General features: G+C 36.6%; 1 protein-coding gene across 1 annotated transcript; it reads left to right on the top strand.

Moving 5' to 3' along the window:
* The first annotated feature begins 231 nt into the window (after positions 1-231).
* LOC115919027 (glomulin-like) lies at positions 232-13,980 on the top strand. Its single transcript, XM_030997227.1, has 12 exons — positions 232-237; positions 345-512; positions 1,272-1,315; positions 2,103-2,223; positions 2,906-3,123; positions 3,738-3,822; positions 5,429-5,560; positions 6,430-6,588; positions 8,229-8,335; positions 9,362-9,561; positions 10,378-10,460; positions 12,312-13,980. Exons 1-12 carry the CDS (start codon positions 232-234, stop codon positions 12,441-12,443), a joined length of 1,455 nt encoding a protein of 484 aa, XP_030853087.1. The 3' UTR covers positions 12,444-13,980.
* Positions 13,981-16,701: the final 2,721 nt, after the last annotated feature.

The raw sequence follows: 16,701 nt of genomic DNA, 5'->3' as shown, positions 1-16,701 counted from the left end.
CTTTGGCAAGATATTTACCTGCACTTGCTACTCTCCACCCAGGTGTTAAATGGGTACCCGGTAGGATGCGCACGTTCATGTGGTTGGAAGAGCAAGTGTGCACTTGCAAAATGGCGACTAGCTGGAATGCTCCCCAGGGAGTGGAAAATGTGCATACATTGTGTGCGGGTAAGCCTGAATCCGATGACCGGGGTAATAATATATCTGTAAAGCGCTTAGGCACATTGTTGGATGGATGTATTGAGCGCTATATAAACACGGAATATATTATTATTATATGAGAAAAATGTTTTCAAATGTAATTGCTTCTTTAAATTAAATTTCCTAATCCCCACGATATACAGTTTCCAAGCAGTGAGGGCTTAGATGAGAAACAGAGACGTCTACTACTGGAGGATCCGGGCGTCCACAAGCTCGGAAGGAACACCATAGCTGTTCTGGAATTCTTGGCTCCTTTCGTCTTCCAAGTAGAGCAAATGCTGTATGGCAATGTTAAAGAACTTTCAAAACTGGTGAGATGAAGATGGGTTGTTGGTATTGTAGAGGTGTCTTGGTCGAGTGGATATGTCACCGGACTGTCGATCACAAGGTACGTGGTTCGAGTCCCACCGCGGCACTAATGTCCTTTGGCAGGACATTGATCTACATTTGCCACACTTGACCCAGGTAATTTAAATGGGTACCATTCCTTGAAATGCTAGAGCGTAATCGGGATCGCTAGGGGTGTCAAATCTGACAGACATGAGCGCTATACAAGAACCCACTATTATTATTATTATTATTATTCTGGAAAACAATGTGTTTCTTTCCTGCGGGGACTGCCCTTCACCCCCGGAGAGGGTCAAACGAGTAAAGTAGGGGGCATTGATTGACATCACAGTATATATGCACAACCAAACAGTGTACATGTACTTAGCCTCTCAGTGTGCACATCAATGTCCTTGCCATTTGAAACTTCATGTACATGTACATGCCTTTCATCACGTCTTGAGTTTGTACTTGCTAGGGTTTAACGTAATACGCATGCATATATCTCAGCAGTTCATTACCACTTTAAGCCATGGGTTAATTGTCACTTTTTGATTGTATTCAAGGTAGGAAAGAATGATGCATGGTCACATGGTGTCATTTGACCAATTAGATTGGCTACATTTATAATTTACATATTTATAATTATTATTTACTGTTTGATATCTGATACCCTAAAGCCTAAAAAATATTACTTGACAGATATTCTAACACATTGTCATGTTTCTTTATTGATTTGACAGGAAAGAATAGAAGTGGAAAATTCCAAGATTGAAATTGCAAAATTGTGAGTATATGATACATGCAATTTACGATGATTCATAAAACAATAAAATTGGCATCTATATAGTTTGTGCTTACTATTGAAAGGTTTCCAAGCCCTTCAAGTACGTTTGTTATTAAATGTCCACCTCTTAATTCTCTCAACTGTTATCGATGTTTGTTTGAATGATGATGAGGATGATGATGGTGATGGTGATGGTGATGATGAGGATGATGGTGATGATAATGATGATGATGATGATGATGATGATGATGAGGATGATGATGATGATGATGATGATGAGGATGATGATGAGGATGATGATAATGATGATGATGAGGATGATGGTGATGATAATGATGATGATGAGGATGATGATAATGATGATGATGAGGATGATGGTGATGATAATGATGATGATGAGGATGATGATGAGGATGATGATGAGGATGATGATGATGATGAGGATGATGATGAGGATGATGATGAGGATGATGAGGATGATGATGAGGATGATGATGATGATGATGATGATGATGGTGATGATGATGATAATGACTGCCATAGAAAGATCATTGAAATAAATCAGACAATGACCGTGAAAAACACCCGTTTTATCTTGACTTACTTTACAAGCGGCGCTTGTATAATGGCGACTGGCTGGTATGCTCCCCAGGGAGTGGAAAATGTGCATACATTTTGTTACGGGTAAGCCTGAATCCAATGGCCGGGGTAATAATATGTGCTGCGCCTAGAAACAAAGTATTAGGTGCACTATAAATTTGAGCTATTATTATTATTTCTTCTCCAGCTTGATCAGAATACTGGACTACCCGTTGGCGAGGACAGATCTGGCATGGAAAGAGACGGAAGAAGACTCGGACAAACCAAGATATAAAGCAGATTTCAGATTGTGTGCAGAACAAGCAATGGTAAAGTGGTTCTCCTTTTACAAACAAATTCAACATTTATTTAGAAATATTATGGAGGGCAAATGTTGAAAAGTATCAACTCTGGAAAAAAATGTTGATTATGTTTTAAAAAAAGTATAATTAATTTTGTGATATAAGTATAATTCATGTGCTTTTCTTTGTAATCAAGATAATTTTGTGTTTCTTATGTACGTATTATTCAATTAATAAATGACGGAAAAAACTGATGGAACCAGCAGTTTACCGCCACAGTCTCAACTCTGTCACTTGACTTGTCGTGGGCACTAATATCTTTTGGCAAGGCATTAGTCTACATCTGCCACCTGGTAGGATGACAAAAAAACCTTTGTATTAGTAATTGCCATATGCCCTCACAGTGACCATATGGTAGGAATACTGCCCAGGGAATGGAGATGGTGCACATTGTGCTGGAATTAATCCAATGACCAGAGTAATAATATTTTAAGCACTTGGAGACGGTAAATAATTCCAGATTATTATTATTATTGTGATCAGTTTAATGTGGATGGAACATATCCTTTAAAAAAAGTTTAGAGCAAGTCAATTATTTTGAGAATCATTTTTTCTACAGTGCAAGTCTAAGACAATCTCAATGTAGAGCCCTGCATTGAAATACTAAATAATTACACCAAATTATGATTTATTTTGTTTGTATTGACAGACATACCTCTCTAGGCTGCAATTCAGCTTCAACCAACTCTTGTGCTACGGTAAAGAATTCAATCTGCCTATAGCGCCCTCATCGGAGGCTGATGATCTAGGTGAGGATGACCCGGGTCCTGGAGACATCAAGGGACTTCCTGTTCTAGGTCTGGGTTGCTTTGTTTATCTAGTCAAGGTAGAAGAGCTCAGAGAGGACAGACTACCGAATGTCTACAGGTAAGAATCACCTAGTGCAAGGAAATCAACACTCATGCATTTGTTTGAAGTCAAATAAAATGCTGCTCGAGGTCTTGGATACTTTGTCTATGATAAGGTAGAATAGATAATATAATGATATAAGTCCAAGTCTTAAAGGAAAAGTCCACCCTAATATTAAACTAGTTTTAAAGGGGGTGTAACTTGGCAAATACTGGTTAACGCCATCTAGGTCTTCTTTTGGACTACTGCATGTTAACGAATGGACTTGATTAATGGTACTCTACACGGTCAGCATTTGGGAAACAGACTGAAGTTCTCCTCACACTTCGGTTTCGTGTATGTAGCACGCACTTGAATGCTGTGATCAGGTTTCAGGTTGGACTTCCCCTTTAAGTGAAACTTGAATTTGAGTAAATGTTTTTCTTCTTCAACAATGAACTCTCAAAAATTGTCAATTCTGTAGATGTGTGACCATGATTCTGCACATCCCTTGAGAGACGAACAGTGAGAGTAACCAGTGGCATTATAGGCCTGCCATAGTCCAACTTGATTTAATCTTAGTCTTTGTGAAACACCTCCCAGATCCCAGCACAGTACTAGTCTTTCCTATCTATTGAATGTTTTCATTGCAGCTCTGAATATCTGCTACAACTCACTAGTGTGTACATTGCAGCCTTGCTAAGGAGACCAGAAGAGGAACCCGTCCTCAAAGGCTTGGTGAGTACTTGCAAGACTAGTCAAGAGAACATTTTCAGATTGAGAGACCAGGGGGGTGTTTCATAAAGATCCTAAGGCGAACTTTACTCTTAGTTGGACTTAACAATTATGGAAAGCTGTTAGCATCTTTGAAGATATTTTGTAAAAATTATTTCAAAAGGCATAAAATGTTGATTCAAATCATTCATATTTTGTTTTATCAAGGAGATTTCATGTTCTTGATGTGGAATTTATGAAAAGTCGTAAATACTTCAATTTTTTCTTTTGACTATATTTAATTTTAAGGCTACAAATGGCTATCCATAATGTTTAAGTCTAACTTAGAGTTAAGTTTGACGAATAGGATCTTTGTGAAACACACCACCTGATTACTTTCTTTTATTAATATTCTGTGATCTATGTGATGTTTGTTCTGGGAACCCTGTGGTAATTTGTTGATACTGTGTCAAGCAACTTTGAGCAAGCTTTTTCTTCAAGATGTACATGTAAAATTGGTTTTATTTGTAAGTTCTTGTGCCATCTGTGAACATTTGTTCACCTTCAAGATTTCCCCTTTCATATTTGGAATATTTTACTTCTGTCATAAAAAATAATCATAATACTGTTGGCTTTTTTGTTATAGCACACAGGATAATCGAGCTGCCAAATAATAATAATAATAATATTAAATACCGGTACTTATAAAGCGCACTTATCTAATAACCTTCGCTATACTACACAAAATACACAAATCTCTCTCAAGAATTTTAACAACATAATATCATAAGGAACTCTGAGTAAAAAAAATCCTTGTAACATATTTCTGAAAGGTTTCTAGACATTGAATGTTTTGAATGTCACTTGGCAGCTTGTTCCAGAAGACTAGTGCAACATACACAAATGCGCGATCCCCATAATGGGTGGTTCGGGTTCTGTGATATGTAACCCTCCAGCATATCAGGTACCCATTTACATCATGATGGGGAGTGGAAAATGTGGATTAATGTCTTGCCAAAGGATGCTAGTGCCTACTGGGATTCCAATCCTCTCTAGACTCAATTAAGAAAAAATCTAGTGACTGAATCACTATACTGTGTAGAGGACTTCAGGTGTCGTGGTCGAGTGGAAATGTCACTGGACTGTGGATCAAAAGGTCCGCGGTTCAAGTCCTGCTGCAGCACTAATTTCCTTTGGCAAGACATTGATCTACATTTGCCACTCTCCACCCAGGTGTAAAATGGGTACCTGGGAAGATGCGAAAGTTAATGTGGTTAGATGAGCAAGTGTGCGCTTGTAAAAATGATGCCTGGCTGGATTACTTCTCTGGGAGAGAAGAATATGCGTACATAATTATAGAGTCTTGACGCCCTTCTGGCTTTCAGCACATGACACCATGTTTTTGTCTTATGTTTTACATATTACATGTTACACCAATGGAAAACAAATTTCTGTATTATATATGGACAATAAAATCTTGAATCTTGAAGCGCTTTGAGAGGGCCTGCAATCCTGAAATACTCTATGAAAGAACAAACTATTAATCTATCATCACACCTCTGCAAACTTCTTCATCAATTCCTTTCGCTCTCTAAATCCTTCCTTATCGTCTACCATCTCTCCTTTACAGTCCTTACTGTCCTTGCTGGTAGATGGAATTGAGGATGCAGCACTACATCACAGACTCCTTGACAACACGTTCTATGAAGACCTCCCACAAATGCTATCCGTTGTCATGGTGATGAGTCCTCTCAACACCATTGTAAGTACACTTTTTGGTTTTAAATCAAAAATTGCAAAATTGAATATACTCTCAATTAACATGAAAGTGAATTGTGGGTAGACTACGTTACCTTTTGATGCTTGTGTGAAATAGGACCCATACGGAGCCAAAGTTGGGTTCTAGGTGCTCTGTTTTATGTTCTTTATTTTCTTCATAGGGGAAGTTTTTTTTAGTTGATTTTACACATATTATTTTTTTAAGGTGATTTTACACATATTATTTTTTTAAGGTGATTGGTACACTTGAAGGCAATCTTGGGTACATTGCCCTACTAAATATGTGTAAGAATAATGATATTTCTTGGAGTTGATCATCAAATCGGAAATGTACCTCAGTTTTGACATGAATTATTTACATGTAGTTATGTGTACTTGTAAAGTTATTTGCTCACATTGTATATAGATGTGTACCGTATATGTTTCATATTTTCAATGGTCTAAGATTTGATTGTCTAATATTTGTTGTTTCTTGATCCCTCAGGTCTTTTTTTTCCTAATTTTGTTAGATATATTTATTTTAAATGTTATTGGTCGCAGTCATTTGTGTATATCACGGTCTATCACTGAGTGTAAAACTTGATAGACTGTTGCAATCATAGACTTTCTTAGAAGTCAAATATAACTGACATTATTAGTTCAGATGTTTTAGAAAGAAAGAAAGAAAGAAATTGTCCACCATGATCCTTGACTCTGCCACAGACATTAAAGTATACTTACAAAACAAAACAAAAACTTTCCATATAGAAGTTGTAATGGTTTAATAGTTTTTAACTTTGATGATGAGGGATCACTTAAAATTAGAAAATGAGAATGAAATTCAGACACAAATGATTCCTGTTGTATTTTCAGAGGCAAGCAGCACTTAGAGTCTTCTCCGTATACATTCGTAAATTTGACTGGAAGGGGCGCTACAGGCTGCTACAGCTACTGCTGAAGAACACGGTCCACTCAGGTGTCTGCGGAATGGTCATTGGTATGGTCAAAGATAATGTCCATCACACATTACAGGTAAGCATAAGATAAGACAGTTTTAGCTGCAGCAACATTTGCAACAGGCCTTATTTCATCATAGATATAGGATAACATACCTGCCAACCACCCCGATTTAGGCGGAGTTCCTCCGCATTTTTCATACCAACTCCGAATTCCGAATGCATGCCTCAAAACTCCGATTTTTTTTTAAATTTAATTTTTTTTTTTTTTTTTTTTTTTTTTTTTTTTTTTTTAGAGTGTAATGCACTTGGAGAGTATATAACTGTCGAAATGTAAAGCGCCTTGAGCATGTTCATGTAAAGGTGCTCAATAAATACCAATATGTATGTATGTATGTATATTAATTAAGCATAACACAGCACTGATAACCAGATCACGCCGACATCCGCGCTCGCGCTCATAGAAGATATACACAGCGCAGCCCGAACGTGATCGTTAGTTCCCCCCCCCCCCAATCTACGGGCTACTACCCCAATCCTTCGGTGGTTCGCGACCTCGTAGTCCATCCAGAAAAATTTACTCCTAATTTCTCTTGTCTCAGGTTGGCAGGTATGGGATAAGGGTAAAGGTTACAATTGGGTTTTAAGCCACACTGTACTACTTGTAGCTACTATAAAAAAATGCCTAGTCGGTTACCATTGGTCCCCCATGATCCTCTTTTACTTATGTTAATTGAGAGCTGAGTTGATGAGATAGCCACCTGTCAGTGACCACCCTGGGTGGTCTAATCCTTTCTATCCATACTAGTACATACAGTCTTTAAGGAGAATGATGAGTTCTGGAAAAGGTAAAAGAATTAGTTTGATAGTGCTCTCATTGCTGTTATAAGTTTGGAAGAATATCTCATATCTCATATACTGTCATATTCAAAATATGACAAGAGTGAGCTGTAAAGCTTGGACTATTAAAGATTTGATGATGCCACTTTCATCATCTCTCTCATCATTACATTACCTAGTATTTTTGTTTTGCCATTAAAGTGACCCGGTAATATTGTTGAAAGTGGACGAAAGAATTGCATAATTTTTGTATGAAATGTTACTTATCATATTCCTTCTACTGTACATACCCTCTAACACGCAAAAAATCCTGAAAAAATTCTCAAACCACAAAGACATCTATGGTTTTCTTTGAAGGTGTCACTGTGCAACACACTCTAACAGTGATTAACAGTACATTCTCCCAACCATTTTTAAATTTTCCCCACCGTTTTTCCATGAAAAAAAGACAAAAGACAGACTTTGAAAAATCTTTCAACACTAAAATGTCTGGAATGGTGTAAAGAGCCAATTCATGCTTTTTGACGATATACATTGAACTAAAATGTAATTAAATCGTAATAATTTCATTGAGAGAATGAAGGAATCGATCAAATAAGTTTTTTCCAATTTTGATTATTAATAATGGTCTGTTTACACTCAAACTTTCAGATTATCTTTAATTGTACATCTAGCATTGAAGTCACTACCTTAGCACCACTTTCTCTCATCTAAACATTGTTACGAAGTCCCTTTAAACAGAAACTCTTGAATCAGTGCCATGGCAACCTATTGAATGTTGCAATCGACCTCGTAGCTGGGAGAAGGTACCTTGATACTTGATGGATAGATAGTAACCTATTATTTCTCTCTTTCACCAATGTTTTCATCCTATAGCACCGTGATAATGAATGGTTTGTTGGTCAGCGGTTAGGGGATCTCTTCTCTCTCATCTTTTCATTACCAAATGGGGCAGAGAGTGACATGCTTGAATTATCAGACAAGTAAGTACTAAATCTTGTAAAGAACGGTGAACAGATAACTAAGAAAATTATAAAAAATAATTTGGGAGAAAAAAAAAGAAAAAAATATAGGACTGGAATGTTGAGGAATGATTCAAATATTAGTAAGAGATATAAAAAGAAAGTGAGAACAAATAGTAAGAAAAGAAAATTGTGAAAAAGGAAAGTGATATGGTTGAACTACTAGGCAAATACTTGCAATGGTTGTTCTCTCTTTCTAGGCCCTCTATCATTTACCTCTGTTTGATAACCCATACCATGCCACTAAGTTCACTACTGGCTTTCAAATATTACACTTTCAGTAGTCAGACTTTCAATTGTACATCAGTGTTTCATGGTTTAAAAAAAAACATGTCTGCCATAGGCACAAACTGCATATAGCATGTACCCAACATTTTAGAGGGTATTCAAATATTTCACTTTCAGTAGCCAGATTTTCAGTTGTACATCTGTGTTTCATGGTTTAAAAAAAAGATATCTTCCATAGGCACTAACTGCACATAGCTTGTACCCAACATTTTAGAGGGTATTCATTTTGGGGTAATCGCCTACTTAGTTTTGCAGAGTGATGGCTTTCAAATATAACACTTTCAGTAGTCAGATTTTCAATTGAACAGGGGTGTTTCATGGTTAAAAAAAAGCAGATATCTTCCATAGGCACAAACTGCACATAGTTTGTACCCAACATTCTAGAGGGTATTCATTTTGGGGAAATATCCTCAGACCTGATAATAACCTGGTTTTGTTTGTTGTCCCAATTTATTTTTTTCCCCCGATTTTTTTCTTTCTTCCCGATTATACCCCGATATTCCAGATTTGTTCCTATTTTTTCCCAATTTTCTTACTCAAAAGGGGGGGAATGTTGTTAGATGCTATTTTTTTTCCCAAAAAAACCTTCTTTTCTTTAACCTAAGGGGGGGGGGGGGTGGCTGAGGAAAGAAAAAAAACCTACTTTTTTTTTTGTCGTGCTCACTATCGCCCCTGTATCCTCCTTGGTTTTGTTTGCAGGGTGATGGCCGCTCTCAACTGTCTACGATTCCTCCTCCTGAGGGACCCGGTGAGTGTGAACGAGACCGGTATCTGGTCCCACATACCTCACATCGAGCAGGGCTTCATCGCACCCCTTCACACCGGTATCAAACTATCCATGGCGCACTACCAGGCCAGGATGACGGCCGTTGTCAATGAACACAAGGCTCGAGGAAAGAGTAAGTTCCAATCCCCCATTTGTATCAGTGTAAACTTGGGTGTTACTAACCCTCCTATCGAGGGGGGGTGTTTCACAAAGATCCTACGTTGAACTTATCTCTAAGTTGGACTTAACAATTATGGAGGGCTGTTAGCATCTATGAAAATATTTTGTTAAAGTTATTTTAAAAGGCATAATATGTTGATTCAAATCATTCATATTTTCTATTATCAAGGAGATTTTATGTTCTTGATGTGGAATTTATATAAAGTTTAAAATCCCTGAATTTCGCTTTTGAATATATTTTATTTTAAGGTTACTTATGGCTCTCCATAATTTTTAAGTCCAACTTATGAGTTAAGTTTGACTTAGGATCTTTGTGAAACACCCCCCAGGGCATGCAACCGATCTAGGATTGCTGCTCTTACTAATGAACATAAACTGGAAGGGGTAAGACTAATTTATCAACCCCTTCGTTCTGGTAAAAACCTGGGCTTTATGAACCCCTATTTATACCACTTTAATCTCTTTTACTGAGGAGAACTTTACAGAAAGCACATTATTAGGCTATTGTCTCTTGGTAGTATAAACATTTCAGCAAGTCATTTTGCCAGACATTATTTTGTGTAAGTCATCAGTAGATCAAAGTAGAAGTTTGCTTAATGGACATAGAAATAGATTATTCTTTCCCAAGTTTCTTTTTTTGTTTGTAAATGTACTTGCACCGAAATATTTAAATCACCTACTCTGGTTCCCTGTTTTACTCTTTAAAAAAAAAAAGTTTTATATCTTCATCGTTTATTTGAGTTATTTTCATTCACCTCTTTGATTCCAGATAAATCAGCCGCCGTTCCTACTTCCACTTTGACCGTGGCTGGTCATCAACTCCCAGTCATGCCCCCATCTCAGCAAATGCATGTAAGTAGAAGTGTCGTGGTCAAGTGGATATGTCACTGGAGTTGTGGTTCACAAGGTCTGCGGTTCAAGTCCTGGCGCGGCACTAATGTCCTTTGGCAAGACATTGATCTACATTTGCCACTCTCATCCCAAGTGTTAAATGGGTACCTGGTAGGATGCGAAAGTTAATGTGGTTGGATTAGCAAGAGGCGCTTGTAAAATGGCGACTGGCTGGAATGCTCCCCAGAGAGTGGAAAGTGTGCTTACATTGTGTACGGGTAAGCTTGAATCCGATGACCGGGGTAATAATATGTGCTGCGCCTAGAAACAAAGTATTAGGTGCATAATAAATGTGAATACTATGCACCTATTACTTCTTTCATTATCACTGCTGATGAGAAGACACTCCGACATATGCTCCAGCAACAATGGTTCCGGGTTTTGTTTTGTCAAAGATAAATAGGATTTGGGTTAGATTTGCAGTTAGAGTGTAGGTTATGTTTTAGGGTTAGGGTTATGGTTAGTCTATGATTGAAGTTTGAAATTTGATAAGTGTCGGAAGTTGACTGTGGAGCAAGTGTTGTACAAAAACTGAAGAGCACCGAGTCTGCATTCATTTAAGAATTCTCAATAGGCTTGAGATTGAGCTGGTTGGGCACATATAATTTTTTGGATAGTGTTCTGGCAGAACCCGGTATCTCCCCTGAATGAATAAATTTTGATCTATTCATATTAATTATTCCATTACCGTAAGAGATAAATGTTTTTTTAATATTAGATAGATTAGACAGATACCGAGATGTGATTGGTCCAGAGCTCGTCACGTGATATAAATTGCGATGGTCGTAATTGTTATATTTTCCTGGCCGGTCACTTTCCAGTGTTATATTAACCAACTGGTGAAATGAATATATTTTTTAACGCATGACTCCCTTTTGAGGACTGGATGTCACCAATTACACAAATTACACCAATAACAAGGGTCATTTTTTTCCCCCTTGTCCTTTTCCCCCAAAATGCTCTTTTTTTTTTTAAATTATTTTTAAAGATATTACTTTTTCCCGAATTATCTCTAAGCATTTTTTTCAATTTTCTTTTTTTGTCTCTGAAAAAAAAAGGAAAAATATTGGGCAACAAAAAATGGACCCCTCCCCCCTAAATTTTCAAACCAAGGCTACACTATGAACATGACTGACAAAGAAAGCGGACAAAATATACAGTTCCTCAGTTAGACAAAGGATCCTTCCTTCACTGCTATTATGTAAAAATGTGTAGAACAGGTGTCACATGCATATTCACCTTTTTACATAATAGCAGTGAAGGGATGTTCCTTTGTCTACCTGAGGAACTGTATATTTTGTCCGCTTTCTTTGTCCGTGATGTTCATAGTGCTATCTAATATAACAGATATTGACTGGCAGGGGGTACCGGTATATAACATTCTTCGGACCTGAAGAGAGTTATATTTTCCCTCGTGACCATATTTTCCCTCGTGACCATATTTTCCCTCAGCGCTGCAGCTTCGGGAAAATATAACTACTTGGAAAATTATAACTCCCTTCAGCGGTCCAAAGAATGTTATTTTACAACCCCTGCCAATCAATATCTGTATAATGTGAAATAGGAAATGGCAAGGTATGCTATATAATTGCTACATATATGCTACACAAGATATATGTTACATAACAAGCTATCTGTACAGTGCTTTGTATAGACATTGTAAATATTAGAATATCATTTATATATATATATATATATATATATGTATTGTTATTACATGATGTTGTTGGAAATACATGCTTGTGTAAAAGTACAGTGTTTTAGTTGTAACACAACTGATTATCCATGAGTTACGTCTATTCATTTGCATAGGTAATGAAGTCAGCATGCCATACCTATGAGCTGATGCAGAGCATTGTGGGACGGGTGAGGGACATCCTATCTGCCAATGAGAGGTCGTCAGAACCTCAGAGGTCGGAGGTCAAAGGTGAAAGCATGAGTTGATCAAGAGAGAGCATGAGGACAGTCCTTTTCTGCTAGCTGTAATAATGATGGATTCAATACTCTGTTTTGGGTCACGAAACATTATTATCCAAGGTCAAAGGTGAAAGCATGAGTGGGTCAACAAGACAGGGTCGGAACAGTTATTTTTTGCTTTGCTGTTGTCATGGTGAATGCAATACTTCAAATGGATTACATGACTTCGCCTATGTGTCATAGGTCAAAGGTGAAAGCATGAGTTGATCACGAGACAGAATTAGGACAGTCATTACATGTTTTATTATCATGATGTATTCAATACAATGACTGGATCAAGTGACATTATTTCTAGCCACTTTTATATTGGACAAATATCACAATAGCGTTCATATTTCAGATGCCATTGATGGATTCTAAAACAAATCAACTGGGTCAGAGGCTGAGTGGCAAGTCTTTTCAAATCAACATTATATTGGAGAAGTTTTTTAATAATCTTCTAAAGCCACGTTTTGTGGGTAACATGAGCACGGTGACATTGTAAGACCAACATTGGCCATGCTTGTTATTGTGACATTATCTTAACATAATTTAAACATAATCTAAATATAGCCCTCAAGATTTGTAAGCATTGCACATCAAACAAATGTCTTAATAATAAAAGATACCAGGAAAATGAACTTCCACTTCCAGTCATATATTTTCTGAACTTTTTTATTCTGTTAAGAGCCTAACCGACTTTTGAAAACAACCGACTTCAGGTCAACAAACACAAGTAATTTAAAACACTTTGATAGCTAGAAAAATAAAAATTTGTGAAGAGGCTAAGAGACTTTATAAGCCAACCCGCTTCAGTTCAGCATTTAACAAGAGTAATTTATTATGCGTTGTATTTACTCATCTTAGAGAAATGAAACCTGCATTTAGGCCTAATGCCAGGTGTATATTTCAAGGATGGTCATGTGATGTCATGTAATAGTCATGTGATGTCATGCAATAGTCATGTGATGGACTTGTAAGGGTCATGTAATGGTCATCATGGTCATATGCTGATTACCGATCCAACACTTGCTTTGGCGACAATTGCTCCAGATTTTATTTCCTAAAAAGTAAATGGTTAAGGTTAGGTTGTAGTCGGGTTTCAGGTTAGATTTAAGATTAGGATTGGGGTTAGGTATAACGTTGGTTTTCAGGGTTGAAGATAGGAAATTGATGAGTGTAGGAAATAACTGTGAAGTAATCATTGTAGGAGCATGTGGTGTAAAACTATGCTGATCAGTTGCTGAAATTCTACTTCCCTGAACCTTTTATGGTAGGAATTGGCCTCATCAATATTGTGGCAAATGAAACTTTTCACCTTTGTTTGGTACTTTGTATATTGTGCCCCAATTTTTTGAGGAATAACCATTTTAAGGGTATACAATCATTTTGAGAGTAAACGATCATCACTTATTTCATCATTGTATTTATTTCTGACAGACACACCAGAACATTCCATTCAACAAAAAAGGAAATGACTTCCAGTTTGTATGTGGAATAAAAGCTTCATAGAGGAAACAGAAAACATATTGATATAAAAGTGTTCTTTTTGGTTGTCAGTCACAGTTTAAATATCAATGTGATTTTTTTTCTTTCTCCAAGCTTTATATCGTCAAAAACACAGGGTCAGGGCAAGGTTTCCTATTGAGTTTTAGGTTTTAGGTTTTAGGTTTGGCTCCAGGGTTGAGATTAGGAAATAGTTTTTGTTTAGGAAATAATTACCGAGCAAGTGTAGCAGATTGCTAGCTGATTTGTTATTTTTTTTCTTTTTCTTTTTCCAATGACACAATTACGATATGCATTTTTAAAGGGAAAGTCCACCCTGAAATTAAGTTAGTTTTAATAGGAGTAGAAAAATGAGAGAAACAAGTCAGTGAAAGTTTGAGCAAATTCCGATTAAAATAAGGAAGTTAGGATTTTTGAAGTTGTGATCAATCAAACACAAATTGGCAACTCTATGATGTATCATGCGAGCTCAACTTCCATTTGCTCAGTATTAAAAAAATCTAAAATTTTCATTTTCCCTCAAGAAAAATTTCAACCATACATGCACCCTAAATATAATAATTGCAAATATGTTTCTATACTCCCCCTGCAAGGAACAAATATATATTCCGTCATCAATAACGAAGAAAACATGATTTTATGGAATATTATGCACAAAGCAAATGAAGGAGAGCTTGTATGATAAGTCACAGAGTTGCCAATTTGTTTTTGATTGATCACAACTTCAATAATTCATAACTTTCTTATTTTCATTCAGAATTTGCTCAAACTTTCACTCACCTGATTTTCTTATTATTCTGCCTCTATCGAAACAAACTTATTTTGGGGGTGGACTTTCCCTTTAACAATAGCTTAGTTTTTCTTGCTTTCATCAGGAGCAAACTTTGCATACAAATTCAATCTAACATGTGACATTTTATGTGACTCAATTTAATGTTTAGATAATAATGGTGCTGTTGCCAAGTCCGTCTTTAAGTTCATGTTTTAGTGGCCTTGGCCTTGGACAGATTTGATTTTGTTTTGTTTTACCCGACATCCAAAAAACATGTGTATGCCAAGGGACTCGGTAATGATGATTAATACCTTACCAAAGGGCACTAGCGCACCGACTTGGTTTTGAACCGAATAGCGATGCTGTTGTCAAGTCCGTCCTCAAGGTGATACTAGGGACTTTTAGATTCGCAAGAAGACAATGGAGATTGCTACGATCGACGTCCTTTTAATGCACTGCCTTGAATGGACGTCACACGTATTAGTCCACGCAAATCTAAAAGTCCTTATTGTATATATATTAAACCTAAGGAAGCGGGCCTTGTTAATCTAAGCTGCCAGCTTTAACTACATCACTGGATAATACTTTGAAAAAGTTCACAAGACAGAAAACAGAACAATTTATCTTATTTTTAAAGATTTTTTTCAAGATTTTGTTCATTTGGACTATCATATAGTGTCGGGAATAAAACATTTGAGATTTTCATATGAAATTACATTTTTTATGTGCACATGAATGATGTAATACTTCCATTGTAATGACAATTATGATTAATTAAATACATTTTTCAAATTCATTTTATTTCACTAGAGGCTAAGTTTAAAGAAAAGTAAGAAGGTCCACACAATGTGGAGCAACAGGGTATGAAACGATGAAACGGTTGGCTCAAGACCGAGGAACTTGGAGAGAAACTTGGAGAGACACTTGATATAGAATTTTGAATGGGTCACTGAACCTGTCATAAACTGACAGATCACTATTGATGATGAAGAAGGTCTTATTCGCACAAATATCATTATTACAGGCAATTCAATCAGATTTATTTGCTTCCCTTTTCTTGATTTGATAGATTCGATAGATTTAATTCTTAGATCTACACAAGTTTCTTAAAGCCCCACTATACCACTTATAGCTACTTACGCCCTCTATATAGCAAACAGTGCCTAATTGGTGCCTGTTGGTCCCCCCATGATCCTCTTTTTCTAATGTTAATTGAGAGCTGATTTAATGAGATAACCACCCGTCAGTGACCTTGCAGGGAGGTCTAATCCCCCTGGCCAAACTAGTGCAGACAGGCTTTAAACAATATGATTTTTAGTGATTGGAAGTCTGGTTAGCTTTTCAACTTGTACACATGTTATACATGAATACAATTGCAACATTTTGCGGGAAAACGAGGACTAGTTTGAAAAGGAGAATATCAAGATATGATTAATGATAATAATGTCCTGTCCAGCAGATTCATGACATGTATTTAATGTCTTCATCGTACATCATGGAAATACTTCCATACAGACAATTCACAATAATTATGGTTACAAGTAAATTAAATAATGCAAGATGTGCAAAAAACAACTTTGCATTGAAACTTTGCAATTTACAGGCAGTCAACAACTTAATTATTCATACCCTTACCAAGTTTTTTGAATTTTCGAATTTTTCCTGATTTATGTTTCTTGAGAATGTACATGTACATCTAAAAGTATTCAATAATAGCCCTGATTCAACCTGTCCTCCTTTCATTCTTAAGTTACAAAAACTCCAACAAACACTTTAATAGAAGGCGTATGAATAATTTAGTTGTTAACTATATAGATTCACACTAGCTATCGAAACACAGACAGTGATAAGCCTTTCATAGTATTTAAAGCAGGCATTGCTTGCAAAGTGCGATATGATTTTGTTTAAGCAGTGTAAACATATCATTTGCAAAATGTATAGATTTCAATTCAGAGTTTGCAATGAAAA

This window comes from Strongylocentrotus purpuratus, unplaced genomic scaffold (genome assembly GCF_000002235.5).
Source record: "Strongylocentrotus purpuratus isolate Spur 01 unplaced genomic scaffold, Spur_5.0 spur5_scaffold_4, whole genome shotgun sequence".
In the NCBI taxonomy this organism is placed as follows: Eukaryota; Metazoa; Echinodermata; class Echinoidea; order Camarodonta; family Strongylocentrotidae; genus Strongylocentrotus; species Strongylocentrotus purpuratus.
Note: the sequence above shows the minus strand (reverse complement) of the source record. Positions and strands in the feature narration are given on the sequence as shown.